Here is a 16,201-nt window from a genome sequence, read left to right on the forward strand (position 1 = left end):
GATCCTGGAGACCCAGGATCGAATCCCACGTCGGGCTCCCGGTGCATGGAGTCTGCTTCTCCCTCTGCCTGTGTCTCTGCCTCTCTCTCTCTCTCTCTCTGTTGTGTGACTATCATAAATAAATAAAAATTAAAAATAAATAAATAAATAAAAAATAAAAACTTCTGGTGGTTTTTCAGTACTTACGGGCTCAACTGTCAACACCTCAACTGTCAACACCTCAGCCTGACCTGACGTGCAAAGCCCTCACTTTCCAAGCCCACCCCCTCATCCTAACCCCCTCCTGGGATTCCCCATTGTGCTCATTTGCATTTTCATTTCTCAGTGGTTCTTTCACATTATTTTTGTTTGTTTGTTTGTTTGGTGGTGGTGGTGGGCTTTCTTTCTTTCTTTCTTTTTTTGTCATTTATTTAAAACAACCTTTCCCTAATTTTCCAACACTATTTGTTCTTACACCTTGAGAATTATCAAGACCTGTGGTTGTTTTTTTCTTTTTTGTTTTTTATATCAACTTTTGGGTTTACCCTTAAAGAATTTGATTCAGAGTCTGGAGTGAGACCTGATTTCATTTTCTTTATCTGCAAGATGACAGTGTTGAAATGGGTGTTTTACAAAGGTAGAACATTCTGTATATCAGTGGCCCTAGAATGCTTCTATAATAATTATCACACTTTGTCTTATGTTGGACACTAATGAAAAGAGAAAGGGAGGAGAGAGAGAAGGAGGGAGGGAGACAGGGAGAAACTCCTCAGATGGTTGTGGGTATCTGCTATGATTAGGAACTCATGTCAGCTGCCTTGTGACATTCACTCCTTTATATTCTTTCCTTTGGTGCCCTGTTTTTGTTGTTGTTGTTGTTTTGTTTTAAAATATTTATTTACTTGAGAGAGAGAGAGAGAGAGAGAACATGAGCCAGGGAAGATGCAGAGGGAGAAGCAGACTCCCCACTGAGCAGGGAGCCTGACATGGGGCTCGATCCCAGCACCCCAGGGTCATGACCTCAGCTGAAGGTAGATGCTTAACCCACTGAGCCACCCAGGCGCCCTGGTGCCCTGTTTTTAAAAACACTTTCTCATATAACCTCTAAAAAGATGTTTTAATAATTGAGTTGAGGTTCCTTGTGTACCTATTTGCTTTTTTCATTAGATTCTAGAGTTACCCAGGGCTAGCACGGGACTTGCATATTCTTCAGTTTCCTATGCCCTGCCCATAGTAGATGCTTTATAAATTTTTGGTGAATTCAAGGATATTTGAAAGGAAGTTTTTAAACTGTAAGAAGCTTTGCAGATGTGAGTAGTATTTATATAGAAAATATCCATTTTCCCGATGTATTTCCTTTTTGCTTAAGAAAGTATTGTTAGGACCTTTTAGTAGGGAAAAAGTGCTTGGAACCTGTTGGAATGACAATTTGCTTGTAGTGAGTCTGTTTCAAAGAACAATGGTCTCTTAGACAAAGTACAACAATGTTCAACTGTGTTTCTCCTTGTAATGCAAGAAAAAGCACATAGTTGTCTGTGTCTTTAGGCAGAGATATCTCTATGGAACTATGGCAGCATCTACATGTAGATAGTGTGATTTGTTCATAATTGAGACCCCTGAAACAGTGATTTTGTTGTTGTTTTGTGTGTTTTTTTTTTTACAAGTTCCTAATGTCAAATGGATTTTTTTCTTTTATTTGGATTTTTAAGACATTTTCCTTAATCATCTCCGAGAATATATTTCATAAGAAAGAAATGGAGATTCTGCTTGAGTCTTTAAATCCCATAAATAGCTTCTTACTCTTAGCCTTTTATGCCCCATTTTGCCAGGGCAGAAGTATTAGACTGTTGCCAGCCTGAACCTCATTCCCGCAGTTAAGACCAGCATCACTGTGAGTTATGAAGAAAATTAAAAGCTGATACTGGTGCACTTGAGGGTACATGTTTTTCCTTGCTGCTTCCTGAAGGCTCCTTCCTCTGTTGTCATATACCTATTTGCTTCCTGAACCAGTGCTTGAGATCATCCAGAGCAGAGGCAGCTGGTCCCTGCTCTTCCTCTGGTGGTTCTAGACCAGCTCCCATGTTGACACCCTCTGCTAGGAGTGGCTGTGAAATGGGGTTCCCAAATGGAAGACCCTCAGGGATCGTGACCAGATCTTGACCCAGGGGATTTTCAGAGAAACCCAGCCATTCTTTTCTACCAGTTATAGGGTTGCCTGTGTCATTCAGACCAGTTTCTCTTACCCTTAAGCCACAGGGTACCCTGTGCTGTTTCTGTGTGTGCGCCCCCATGTCCTTCAGATTGTCCCAGGTGGCCCTCTAGACCTTCCTACGCTGGGTGCCCCCAGCATGCACCAGCCCATCTCCTAGAACTTGGAGCTGTCATCCCCACGAAGGCCCTAAGTTTTGGTTTTGTGTTGGTTTCTCTTATAAACTCGGAAGATCTTCATTTTATATAGCCGTGGCTTGTTTGTCCTGAGAATTTAAATGTGACATCAAATGAAAAATTCAAGTCTGTATTGCTAATTTGAAATTTCAATTTTTCTTTACAGGTCAACTTTGTAGTGTGCCAACTCTTTGCCTTGCTAGCAGCCATTTGGTTTCGAACTTATCTACATTCAAGCAAAACTAGCTCTTTTATAAGACATGTCGTTGCTACCCTTTTGGGCCTTTATCTTGCACTTTTTTGCTTTGGATGGTAAGTAATTATTTTGATGATATTTAAATGAAGACTTTGGACATCTTTGTGATTCAGTGTGCACAAGGATACATTATATGGGGTTTTGTTCTTATACTTACATGCAAAGTTTTCTATTTTTATTTTTAATAGAAAAAAAAGTGTGGAGAATAAACTCAGTCTCTTCAGTTTGGGCTCGGAGGGCAATTTACTATTTATAATGTCTGAAACAGGACAGATGAAGAAGAGACATACAAACATTTTCTTCTGTCACGAGTTGTTCTTTTTCACCCATTTTGCACATCTTTGAAGCCAAGACAAATGAACCTCTTAAAAGAGTATTTTTCTTTCTGTGCAGGTGGCTTTTAAGAGTCCAGTGAAGCCCAGTAGTAGAACTCTATTACCAGTTTTAAATTTCTGCTGTGTGTAAAAGGGATTGGCTGGTTGGTTCTGGTGGGGAAGAATCATTTATGATGGAAAGTTTTTAAGTACGACCCTTGACCCTTCAGGTGTGTGTGTGTTACCTTCAGGTTGCTCCCTCCTTAATTGCCAGGGCTTCCCTGAGAGCTTTAAACACAGAAACACCCCACTTCTGTTTGTTCCAGATGACTAGTCGCAGCAGAGGAAAATCAGAAGAGCGCCCAGTCTTGGCGAAGCAGCAGAGACTGAGTGGAAGGGCTTCTTTGTGATCTCTTCTGAATTTTCCTTTTTAAGTGAGAGCTTAGGCTGCTTGCTCCTTTGCTGTATCGTTAACACGCTCACAGATAAGGCTTTGTAGGTCTGCTCTTCTGTAGACTCTTGTTTGAGATGAAAATTCCCCGAGAGGGGAGAAAGCGCTCACTTGATCTGCGCTTTAGTAGTTTTCGCCGTGGGGTGTGGAATCCGCGGGACTTTGAGAATGCCTCTGTGTTTGCGCTTAGGATGTTTTTTTTTTTTTTTTTTTCTGGCCAGGGTTGGAATATACTGGTATTTCTTAATCTAATGTTTGCCTCTGGCAATTGCATATGTTTCCTAGAAACAAATGAAAATCACTCAGGGATAATTTATTCAGCCTCTACCATATTGCCATGTGGCCAGTCCTCTGAAAGGCACTGCCAGTTGTAGGTATGGGTGTAGTCCTGAGATTTAGAGATGGTCTCTTCATTCCCACATACAGTCTTTTCTGCTTCCTTGATGACATCAGATTTGTAGCATCAAAGTTTTTGTAGTTTTCTTGGATAGTTCTATTTGAATTTCTCATAAGTCATGCCATGGGGTTAGAGTGTGTGTGTGTGTGTGTGTGTGTGTGTGTGTACTTTTATAATGAAATTTTTCAAATGCAGACATACAGAGAAAAATAAACCCTTATATACCCATTACCTAGCTTCAACAGTTTTTAAAATTCCACCATTTTTATTTGTTCCCTAACTTATTTTTCTGGATTAATTAAAATTATATCCCAGTCTACATATTTCACCCATACATGCTCCAGTACTTACAGGACACATTTTTTGTTTTTTTTTTTTTTAATGTATTTTTAAAGGATTGATTTACTTATTTGAGAGAGAGTGCCTGAGCATGCACACATGTGAGGAGGGGAAGGAGCAGAGGGAAAGAAAATCTTCAAGTGGATTCCTTGCTGAGCATGGAGCCCAACGTGGGGCTTGATCCCAGGACCCTGAGATCATGACCTGAGTGGAAATCAAGAGTTGGACACTTAACTGAATGAGCCACCCAGGGGTCCCTGGGGGACACATTTTAAAGAGGGGTTGGGGAAGGCTTTAGTTCAGAATGGCCAGCCCCAGGGACACCATTCACACCATGGTCAGTGTAAACAGAACACTGTAAACAGTGTAGAGAATTGAAATGTAAGTAGTCCCTTTGTAGTCATGCAACTTGGAGCAGTATGAAGGTGAGCATGCTCTCTTCCTTTAGGGGTTTGTCCTGAGGAGATGTTTTCTTGCTGTGAAGCCTCCTCAGGTACTGTATACACAGAACCACGAGGAACCTGACCTTATATAATCCTTAGTATTTCAAATCATATGATAACTCTATTTTTAAAAATAGAGTTCTCTGGGGTTTTTTTTTTTTTTTGGTGTTTTGTTTTTCTTGAAGAAGAAATATTTTATATTTCTTCCTTTGGGAAGATAAATTTTTTTTACTTCTCTGTACCAGGTCTCAGTAACTTTTTGCTAATTGGAATGAGTAGAGGAAGTAGAGTATCCTTTCAATTTGCAGTGTAGCACTTTGATTTTTTAGGCTCAAAGGCAGTCATATCTGCTATTGATTTTGATAACTTCTCTTTTGGAAGACATATGTTAGTAGTACTCTAAATAGAATTGATCATTATACCTACTTCTATTTGGTCTCAGTTTTTTTTTTTTTTTTTTAGAACTATCATCTGCAAGTTTGTTTTGATTGAGATTTTCCATATACTTTAAATTATTTATTTAACTATCTTTGATTACTGTGAAGGCTAGTGTAGTAGAGCTGGAACTCTGAAGTCAGACCCGTATTCTGCTCTGGGCACCTTGGTCAGGTCGCTCTGTTACTCTGGACGTGGCATTCAAACCCTTTTGGCTTTACCTTCATTGTGTGTGAAAGGGAATCCGTGATCATGGTGAGATCTGGAAGTTTAATACCACAGAGAGGAGCGTAGCACCATGGCCAGCTCACGGTGAACCTGGAAGGTCACCCAGGGGCAAGACCATTGTTGTCATAATCTGTTACTACCATTGTCCAGTTGGCTGTCCAGGTTGAAAATGTTATGTTTATCCAATTACTCTTTTAGTGTTTGTCACATAGTATTTTTTTTAAAGATTTTATTTATTTATTTGAGAGAGGGCATGAGTTGGGAGGGGGGATGGGAAGGGCAGAGGGAGAGGGAGAAGCAGACTCCTTGCTATGCAGAGAACCTGATGCAGGGCTGAATTCCAGGACCCCAGGATCATGACCTGAACCGAAGGCAGATGCTTAACCAGTTGAGCCCCCCAGGTGCCCCTGTCACACGGTATTAAAATGTAGTCTGTTGTTTGTGTGTCTTCACCTCTAGACTGGATGTTCTCTGAGGACAGAGACCTTGTCGTGTTGACTCTTTATTCCTACTATGCAGGACGATGCCTGCCAGACAGCACACACATTCTGCACAGATCAGTTGAATAATCGGAGAGGTGTTTCTCAACCTTTTTAAAACTTGTATTCTTTTTTTACTAAACATTTTTTATTACCTGTATTTAGTGTGATTTGAAATTCAAAATAAGACGTGTTATCTAAAAACAAATTGAAGTTTCGAGATAAAGGATTGCTTTGTTCTCAAAGTCCTCGAGCTGCTTGAGAGGCGTGATGTGTGATGCGTGATGTGCAGTGTGTGGGTCCCGCCCGCCCCTTGAAGAGTCAGCCAGTGGGTGAGTTGCTCAGAGAGAAACTAGTTGAGTTTTAATGTCAGGGTACTAACGAAGTACGTGACTTTTAGCACTTAGTTTCCTCCACTGTAAAATGATGAGGATTGGATTATAGACTTTTAAGATACTGCCTATCTTGTATTTCTCCTTCACTAAAAATACTTGAGTGCTTACTGTGTGCCAGTTACTCGAGTCAGCGCCTTGTACACATGATCTCTTAAGCCTGAAAAATACTAAGTGGCTCCTCTGTATTTATTATGCTCCTTTTACTGAGAGCAAGTGGAGTGGCTGCATGTGGGGGATTATGAAGAAAGTCACCAGTGCCATAAATGAATGGAAAAGCAACTTGAGGCTTGTTGTGGAGGTCGATGACACAGAGATACACGCCCATCTGCTTCGTATGGACAGACTTGTGCTGTCACAGTAACGAAGCCTGGTACAACAACAGAAGGCTGGCCAAGTGTGATGACGCACCCTAGAAGATGGCCAAGCATGTCATCTGAACGGTGATGCCAGGGGAGTGGGCATTTTCAAGCAATAGAAGGAACCGTGGTTTCATTTGAGAAATAAAACTCTTAGCTTGTAAAATTGTTGTATGTCCCCCATGTTCCAAGGAAATTTCCTCATGCAAAAGGAAAAAAAAATTTTCCCAAGGGTCCTCAAATAAATTTTCTTAAGACCAGTATCTTTAAAGAGTTCAACTCCCAATTAATAAAGCCCTTAAAAGTATGTGGCAATACTCTTCAGCATTTCCACATTAAATCTTAGTGAATTGTTAATGCTGGCCACAGATGGGAGGTGGATAATTAATTAGAAAAGTATGTGTTTTAATCATGTTTTTAAAGCTTCCTTCTGTTCCAGTTTGTATGCATATACGTTCACCTGCTTTCTCATGACTTGCTAGTTACGGTGGTATCACAGGCCAGCATTGTGTTCCCATGTGTTCTGTGTGTTAGCGGGGGACAGACAGACAGACATACTCTGTTCAGGGGGATAAATAGGTTCCTTCTGCAGTCCTCCCTTGGAGCCTGCTTCTGATTTATAATATTTCTATGGGAAGATTTATTCAAAAGTTTAACTATTTCCACACTGGAGATGCCCATTATTCTTTAATGATTAGGTTAAAAAGCAATTTTTATCACAGGTTAAGATCCTTATTTAAATTTTAATCGGTGTACAATGGTTTGAAAATTTTTTCATAAATTATTCATGCCATCAAAGGGAAAGAAAATAGTGAGTTCATGCCTGTGTGCCCATTTATGCATCATCTCAGGGATAGTTTGGCTTGAGTTTGAAACCAGGGCAGGGATCTTAGTCATGTTTGCCTGAATTTTGTGAAAGGAAGGGGTAAGTTAGTTCTCTCACTTAACGGTGGGTTTCCACGTTGGGACATTCTGTGTCACCTCAGCCAGAATCTTTTATAGATGGATGACTGGAGATGATGGGTTAGAAGATCATTTAATTTGAGCCATCATGTTTTCAGAGTAGATTTGGGTGTACCTGGTTTTTAGTAGATACTAATATTTGGTCCTTTTTGTTGCTTTGTGAGAAACTGTTTTAGGTACTTGGGAAAACAAATAACTAATGTTCTGTCAGGATTATTCTGAAATTCAGATTTATTGCTCCTTTTCATCATTGTGCCTTGAGTTATGGAAAAAGCTGAAATCCTTGAGCCACAGAACCCCACAATGCTTTCACGTAGCTAGGAGATGTGGAATGCCAGGGCACCGAGTGTGCCTTGATGGGGTTTCATTTTATGTTTCCAGCTCTTCTGGGACTTGCGATAGGGGAGTCCCTCTAAGATGTTCACAGAATTTTGGGCTGCAGAAGTTAAATTCCTTACTTTTTACCTGGGTATGTTCTGTGTGATACGTAAGCACTTTGTAGCCTTAGTGGTTTCAACCTAATGTTTGTGAATGGGTGCCCCTCTTCTAACAGCGCTCTTACTTTTTGTAGGTATGCCTTACATTTTCTTGTACAAAGTGGAATTTCCTACTGTATCATGATCGTAATAGGAGTGGAGAACATGCACAAGTAAGTGTTCCTCTTTATTCACATATCCATATGTATTTCACTATAATAGTATTAGATCAAAATGCAGTTCTGTTACATTAAAAATTATTCTGAGTTGTGATAATTTTCTCAAGAAAAGCTGTCATAAATTACTTAAAGCAGGCTTTCCCAGCCTCAGCACTGTTGACATCTTAGGCCGGATAATTCTTAGATGTGGGGGCTGTCCTATGCACCTTGGCCTCCACCCACTAGGTGCTGGTAGCAGCCCCCATCCCCAAGTTATGACAACTGTGAACGTTTCCAGATATATTCAAATGTCCCTTGGGAGGCAAAACAGCAGCCATGTTGAGTTTTTTTGTTGTGTTTTCTGAATATAATGCACTGTCTAGGAGTTCTCATTAAGCATCTATTGAATGAATGAATGAATGAGTGAACAAATGAATGATACTATGACTTCTGTTTGACATGAAGCTCTTTCCTGGTAGTCTCCTAAAGCTCTTGCTTCTGGGCCACAGCCTCTGCCTCCTTGAGCGTCCCTGAGTTCCATCTTGGGGCTGCCATTACAGTAACGCTTCTCCTCCTCTACCTGCAGCAAAGTCCCAGACCTAATTATTGAACCTGGACACCTGTGCTGGGCTTGACCTCAATCTCGGTCCCCAGAGAGAGTGGAATGGGGGTGGGGCAGAAAGGATGGGAATGAGAGAATGGGTGTAGGCTGTAGAAGAGGAGGGGGAGTAGAAATGTATTTTGGGCTTACTCCTGGAATTAGGAAGACATTGTCCCTGGAGAAGGCAGCACAGTGTGGCTTGGCTCTGTGCTGTTCCGATGTGCAAAATAAGCCTTTGTGGACGGGCGTGGGAACCTAAGCACCCTTCATGTCAGTGTTTTGTTTTCTGACTTTTCTATGGGAAAACTTGTTTTGGGTTCTAAAAATTCTCAGACTTCTGGAACACAGCACAAAGGAACTGCCATTATTTAAATACAAACAGCAGAAATGTGGGATGGTCAAGCAGAAGGAGTAGAAAAGCCCGTTAACCTAGAGAAGTTAAGCTGAAGTATTTTCTTTACAAGTTGGCAAGTAATTTTCAGCAAAACAGGTGATGTAAAGAAAAAATGTAAGAGGTGTAGGTAATGGGTTGCCAAGCTGTGGATGGGGTTATATTGTAGAAGAAGTAGGAAAGTAGTGTATTGCCTTGCCTCCCCAGCAATTTGAACAAACATTTCTTGTGTGCCACAGTGTTTCCAGAAATCTAAGGGTAACGGACATGTGGTCCTCTGAAATGTACTGTTGGGTTGGAGGTATTTCTTAGTTGATGCTGGGATCCCATGACGGGTACTGGGACATATTCTGTCTCAGCAAGATGCTGATTACTTGAACTACTGTCCACATGGTGATGAGGGTTAGAAACAAAGAATATACTCAGGGCTGGGAAAGCATAAAGGATGGGATGGCTAGCTGGGAAAGTAGGAAAACCCAGGCTGTCCATGTATCAGCCATTTACTGTCTGTCCAGTAGAAGAACCCATTTGGGAACAGAGTACAGGTATTTGGTGTTTCGTAGGAATTAAGCTAAAGCATATTTTTAATAATTGAGAAATCTTGACACATACTTACCCCACATGCCTTCTTTATTGATGATGAAATTGAACAGCAGGCTAGGTCATGGATAAAGATCGAACACAGACTCTGCCTTCTACTGGGTGGCCTTGGTGGTTGACTGGATGAGTACAGGTTGGGAGTCTGTATATATGGGTTTGGATTCAGACTCTGCTAAATTCTCATTAGCTTTGGGACCTTAAGCTTAGTCACTTAAACTTTTTGGGTCTAACTTGGATTAAACCAGTGCCGCAGCTAAGGAGCATGTGCCTACCCGCTTCATACTCATGGCGTCCAGGGATGCTCCTGTTTGCACACAGGGTTCAGCTAGAAGAAGAGGTGTTCACATTCTGGATGAGATGCTTTCCGAGGTCATTCTTAGTTACACATATTTTGCTGTTTTTTTTTTTTCCCCTTCTGATGTCACGTCAGAGCTCATTGTAGGCACCCTGGCCTCTATGGACTGTAATTCATCTTTTCTTCCCAGGATGTGAACTCCTCGGCAGGGATCTTTAACTTATTTTTTAATTGCATGGTTGAGCATCCAGATGATAGAAGCTTTCAGTAGGTGAGGTTATCTCTTCTGTTCTGATTATTCTCTGCCTCTTGCTTTTGAGTATTTTTTGTCATGTTTTTGGTTATGGTATTTCCAAACATTATATTCATTCCTGCCATCGGCTTTGAATGGCATGCTTGATGGGTTGACTTGCAGCTCTGTTCGTGTTTCCTGTTCACTTCCTCCTCCTTCTTCCCAGTAGAGTGGAAGCCCTAGGGGTTGGGGGTGGTGGTGCTGGGGCAAGGGAGAATGCAGGTGTAGCTGACCTGGCCCTGATCTCTGTCCTGGATGACCCCAGGAGCTAGTAGCACAGGTTCGTATTCACATACTATCTGCGGGCTCTAACGAGACTCCTACCATATGGATTCTTGGATAAAAATGGCATTAGGAACTGCCTGAACTCTACGAGGAAGGAGCGATGATCTCGGAGATGCCATCTGGCAGGCAGAAGCCTCAAGTCACTTGAAAATTTGTCCTCATGAAGTTAATTAGCAGCGGGTAGTGGCTCAGTGGGAACTCTGTGGGGAAAATATTAACTTGAGTGAGGACAATCTCATGTTCCCATGAGAGGGAATAAAATGTAGCAGGAAGGAAACTGGACTCTTAGATTTTTTTTTTTTTTCCTTTATGCTCTCTGTGGACCATGTTTGAAAGCCTTGCAGTGCTTTGGGATAAAGGTGCAGACCCTTTTGGTATTGCTCTGCCAAAAGTCAAATTTTGGTTGGAAAACCGTAATTCTAAAATCCATTTTTTATGTTATCTTATTTTTTTTATGTTATCTTATTTTTATAACAGTTAGTGCTTCAGCGATGATTCTGTATTCACTGCGCAAAGCACACGCATTGGCACCTCCTTTGGAGGTGAGTGCAGTCGACCCGTTCCACAGGGAAACAAAGCTTAGGAAGCGATGGATCTGGGATTGGAACTAGTGTGTCTGCCTTTACCCAGGGCCCAAGTTTTTTGCCTCTGCATTAGATTACTTCTAAGCCCTAAGCATTATGATTATGAGAATGTGTCATTAAAAAAAAATACCCTAAATTGATGGAGAAAAAGTAATGAGAGCTACCAGGGTCCCCAACAAAGGCAGAGGTTTGTATGCGGTTGTCATTCTTTCTTAGAACAAAGGTGCAGATATCTTTATCCGAAAAGACGCAGTGACCATGTGGCATATTGTGCTTAGGATCTAAGGTTTTTAAATATTCTCAATTCTAAGGAGGAGGAAAACTTGTTACATAGTCATAGGTAACAGGATGTCTAGGTTCCATTGGATTTATGAAAAAAAAATTTTTTTTTGATTTATGAAAATTCTTGAGGACACAGCATCATTGTATGAAATCCTACACTCAGGAAAGGGTGTGATTCAGTTTCCTTTATACCATTCAGTCAGTTATAGTATCTCTTTTGGAGATACTTGATTTCTAAGTTTTATTTCTAATTGTATACTGGATCTTTCTGGTAAGGAGGAGGGTTCAATTATCCTTGAGCAAATGAGGGAAGCTTTTTTTCCTTAGGATTAAGCAGAGGTTTTTATACAAAGTAGAGGGATTATATTAATGCAGCGATGCTAATAAGACGAACACACATCTCTTGGTAAATAAAGGCCTTACTCTGGGCGATGCTGCTCACCTGAATGTGTTAGAATAAAGAGAAATTTGCACAGATTACTTGTGTAGTGAGGTTCTACTGCGGTAGGTCTGTCTAAAAATGTTGGAGTGATAGCTAATACCCCAGATTAATCACCTAAAAGACAAAAGAGGGTTTTGGAGATACTATCCAATTAAGCAGTAGATTCTTTTTGACGATAACGAGTCATACATTATTTAAAAATAACTGGATAGTTGTGATAATTAAAAATAAGAGTACTTTCCATTGGAAAAGTGTAAGGATGCATCTTGTGGTTTTAGGTACTGCTGGAAACTAATTTTTCTTTTACATTAAGATCTTCATCCTTGCCAGAATGTTGAAAGAAAAATTAAAAACTCGCATAACCATCTGTTAGGATGAAGAGCAAAATCATTCAGTTATATGTCATAACACATGCCACTTACATAAAATATGTGATCCTTGTCGAAGTTTTGTGAGAATAAAAGCTTTTGTGACTTTTTTTTTCTTTTTAACTCTTGAGTAAGAAGTGAGAAATGGTTTTGGAAGATTAGGGCCTGCTAACTGATGGTGTACCGCTATGCAACTACGTGCACATGTGTGAGTTTTGTCTTCACAGTGTAAGAAACAGTATGACCTATGAGGGAGCAATTGGACTTTCTTTCTTTTTTTTTTTTTTTTTTTTTTTTAGCAATTGGACTTTGGCATTTGAATGATGGAGTGACTTCTAGGTCCCAGTCACTCTGTGGAGGGCTTTTTACAAATATCCCAATTAACTGTCTACACAGGCCTGCTGAGGAGGTGTTCCTTATATACAGACCAGGAAACTGAGGTACCAGAGGTCAGTTCACTGGAACACAGTCACAAAGCTAGTAACTGTCAGGCCTGGAAGTCCGTGAAATTCGTGTGTGTTAGGTTATTTACCAACATTCCTTTCAAGATTTCTGTTGTTGTTTTTAGTTGGAGAAACAAAAGATTTTCACTGTTTACCAGACAGCATACAAACTCTAGTTGTTTTTTGGAAGCATAACAAGCATGGTTGAGACATTGTGTCATGACTGGCTTTTTCTTAGTCTTCCTCCAGTAGAATGAAATGTTGGGGTCTTTTTAAAAGGCTCTAAGCTTTAAATAAGTATCCAGATAACAGTGATTTTAATCTCTAAAACCTCTCCCATTCTTTAAACTTGTTCAGACTTTTATAAGTGCTATACCTTAGGTCAATGTTTATCAAAATGCATAATAAATACAGATTCTAAAATGCTGTTTTAATGTAGTTGACAAAAAATAGAATTTAAAAATATTTTCAGATAAATTAATTTATGTAAGGAAAAAAGTACTGACCTTCTCCTATTTGTTGCTAGCTTATTAAATAATTCACATTTACAACAGTTATGGAAAGATGGAGGGTAATAGAGGACCTACCTTTTGACCCAGAAAATGGCCAGTCATTTTGGTGAAAGTGTATGACAGCAAGTGAGCTCAGCGTCTGTTTTTCACTGTGAAAACTGAGCTTTTGCTTAAACTTAATGAAGAAAGAGATGGCATTACATATCTTTTTCTGACCCAAAATTAACCTTGTGGGTATTACAAAGGATGTGCCCTTAGCATGACTTGTCTTGGGAAGAAGACAGTATCAGGATGGTCTTCGCGCTATTTGCCTTTCAGAGTTTTGGAAAATCTTGTATGGAACTCAGGTTGTTGGAACAGTTTCCTTTTAAAACTGATTAGAGAGCTATCACTTAGATTACTATGCAGAACCTTTTTTCTTAAACATGAGAGCATTAAACTGTTTAGAAAACAGACTTAAAGGATTGCAAATAAAATCCAGGGGGCACCTGGGTGGTTCAGTGGGTTGAGCCTTAACTCAGGGTGTGATTCCCAGGGTCCTGGGATCGGGTCCTGCATTGGGGTTCTCACAGGGAGCCTGCTTCTCCCGCTGCCTGTGTCTCTGCCTCTCTGTGTGTCTCTCATGAATAAATAAATAAAATCTTAAAAAAAAAAAAAGAAAAATCCAATGAAAGAGAAGGATAAAAGTTAAGTGAATAGGGTAAAATCCCTGAAGGACAACAGAACATTAATCATTAAAAAATTACTGGTAATAGCTAAATTACTATTAATAGCTAACATTTATTAAATCCAGATTCTATGTCAGATACACATTAAATGCTGAAGTGAATTCCCATATGGTCCTCAGGACCACCCTGGCTAGAAGACCGTTCTCTCAGCTTCATTGAGAGAACAGAGACTCAGAGCCACACACCTGCCCCAGGTCTATACAGCTGGTCTGAAGCAGGCTCAGAGTTTGAAACCCATGCACCTGGCCGCTGAACTCTGCTCCTCCCTCGCTGTATCAATGTGTGGATTTTCTATGGGAAACGATCAGTGTCCCATCCTTTTATTTCAGGGTTCTTTTCCTTCATTGTTAATTGGTGTGTCTGCAAGTCATGTAATTTAATCTTAGTTTGAACACTGTATTGGGAAACTAAAGCTTCTAATTCTAATTCTTGGTTTTTTTTTTTTTTGAGATTTATTTATTAGAGAGAGAGGAGAGAGAGAGAATATACACACACATGCATGAGTGGGAGGGGCAGAGGGAGAGGGAGAGAGACTCTCAAGCCGACTCCATGCTGAGCACACAGCCCAATGCAGGGCTTGTTCTCACAACCTGAGCCCAAACCAAGAGTCAGAACTGACCTCGTGCCCCCCAGGCACCCCTGTGGGGTTAGTTTCGTAATTTCCCTGTGCTTCATTTGATGGCTTCTGTAAGTAAATCATTTTTCTTACCCCCCAGTACCTAACAGAACATACCTTTAATTAGCAATATGTTTTCTATGGCAGTAATTGTCAGCTCTTGGGAATAAAGGGAGGTTATACCAGAATTTAGAGGAATGAGGTCATGGTTCTGATCTATCGCACCCCTCCACCTCCACCAAACAATGAAACAAAAAGAGTGCCAACAGAATTTGACATCTGATTTAATTTGTATGTCTGCTGGCGTGAGGCAGCCGTTCTCTCCCCTCCCTCTAATGCTTTTTCCATCTTGGGGTTTATTTGGCTGCTCTTCTTCATCTCTGAGTCACCACTGTCTGTCCTCCTCTGTCTAGACCAGTAGTTTGTGGAGTGTGGTCCAGAGACCCCTGGGAGTCCCTGAGATCGTCCTAGGGTATAGAAAGGTCAAAACTATCTTCTTAATGACATTTAGACATTATTTGCCTTTTTCATTTTCATTCTCTCGGGTAGGCGGTGGGGCTTCCTCCGGAGGCTCTGCGCTATGGGACGTTGCAGTAGAGCATTTGTGACTTCAGACGTTAGAACACCGCCATTCTTCTCGCTTATCTTTTTGGAAAATATATTTAGAAAATATATTTTTTTAAAAAAAGAAAATATATTTTCCCTAAAAGTGTTGCCTGTATTGGCATGACATTGGTTTATCGTCATTTTTGAATTCAGTATTTTTTAAATTCTCAGTTTTATTCTGTGGTGAAGATTGGTGGCTCTTGTTGATGTGGGTTATGCTTCTTTTGGTTTCCTCAATAATTTTTAAGTGGGTGAAGGATCCTGAGCCCAAAAGATCGGAGAGCAGCCGCCGTAGAATCCCTTCAGGCCTCTCGCATGGGCTCGTGGAGCTCTCACCCAGCCTCCGTCCTCGAAGCCGTCCGAGCTCCTCGCCCGTGTCCCTTACACTTGTGCTCTTGCTGTCCACTCGTCTGGTGCCGCTCTGCTGCTGAAATCTGTAAGTTCTGGAAGCCGCGGAGAGCGCAGCCTCCTGCCTCTGTGCTTGCCTGCCCCTTGGCCCCCGGATCCACACACCCCGGGCCGCCCGCCTGGTGGACTGTGGAACCACGAGACACGGGCATCCGGAGCCCAGACACATGCTGGAGGAACGCCGTGTCCACTCCACCGTCCCCGGGCCTCCCGGGCGGGCTCTTCTGACCTCGCTCTCTGTTTCTCTCAGCCTTTCTCACAACCTCTGCATCGTTCCATACGCCGCCGGGCAAACGTCCAGTCGTGGGTGGACGGGCAGGCCCGTGTTAGAGAGAGCCACGTGGGGCTACTGGGCACTCACGATTCCTTAGTTCACTTGAGTCTTTAGTTTCCTTGCAAATTATTTTCCCTGATGGTTTTCAGTTCCGTGTCCCATTCCATTCAAAGACCAGCCCAAATCTGAGTGACCATCAAGTCCATTCACCTCATCTCCATCCCCTCACGCTCAGCAGACCGTGGAAGTTCATGATTCAGAGTTGTGGGATGGAGATCAAGCTAATCCTTGGGGGAGAATCCTTCAAGATGCAGGGTAAGGTGTTAGAAGGAGTAGCAGGGAAGAGGAGGAGGAGGAGGAGGAGGAGGAGGAGAGGAGGAGGAGGAGGAGGGAGCGAGCCCCGCCGAGCAGGCCCCCTTC

The 16,201-nt window shown here is 41.4% G+C and overlaps 1 protein-coding gene across 5 annotated transcripts in view; it reads left to right on the plus strand.

Moving 5' to 3' along the window:
- MBOAT2 (membrane bound glycerophospholipid O-acyltransferase 2) overlaps positions 1 to 16,201 on the plus strand; it is a 126,417-nt gene that overhangs the window by 49,467 nt on the left and 60,749 nt on the right. For 4 of the 5 annotated variants that reach the window (XM_077844198.1, XM_077844199.1, XM_077844197.1 and 1 more), the window contains exons 2-3: positions 2,531 to 2,676; positions 7,992 to 8,069. The exons of the other annotated variant lie outside the window; for it this stretch is intronic. In XM_077844198.1, coding sequence (XP_077700324.1) covers positions 2,531 to 2,676; positions 7,992 to 8,069 — 224 coding nt within the window. The remainder of the gene's footprint in view (positions 1 to 2,530; positions 2,677 to 7,991; positions 8,070 to 16,201) is intronic. 5 annotated transcript variants of the gene reach the window in all.

The sequence above is a fragment of the Canis aureus genome, chromosome 12 (assembly GCF_053574225.1).
Source record: "Canis aureus isolate CA01 chromosome 12, VMU_Caureus_v.1.0, whole genome shotgun sequence".
Taxonomy (NCBI): domain Eukaryota; kingdom Metazoa; phylum Chordata; class Mammalia; order Carnivora; family Canidae; genus Canis; species Canis aureus.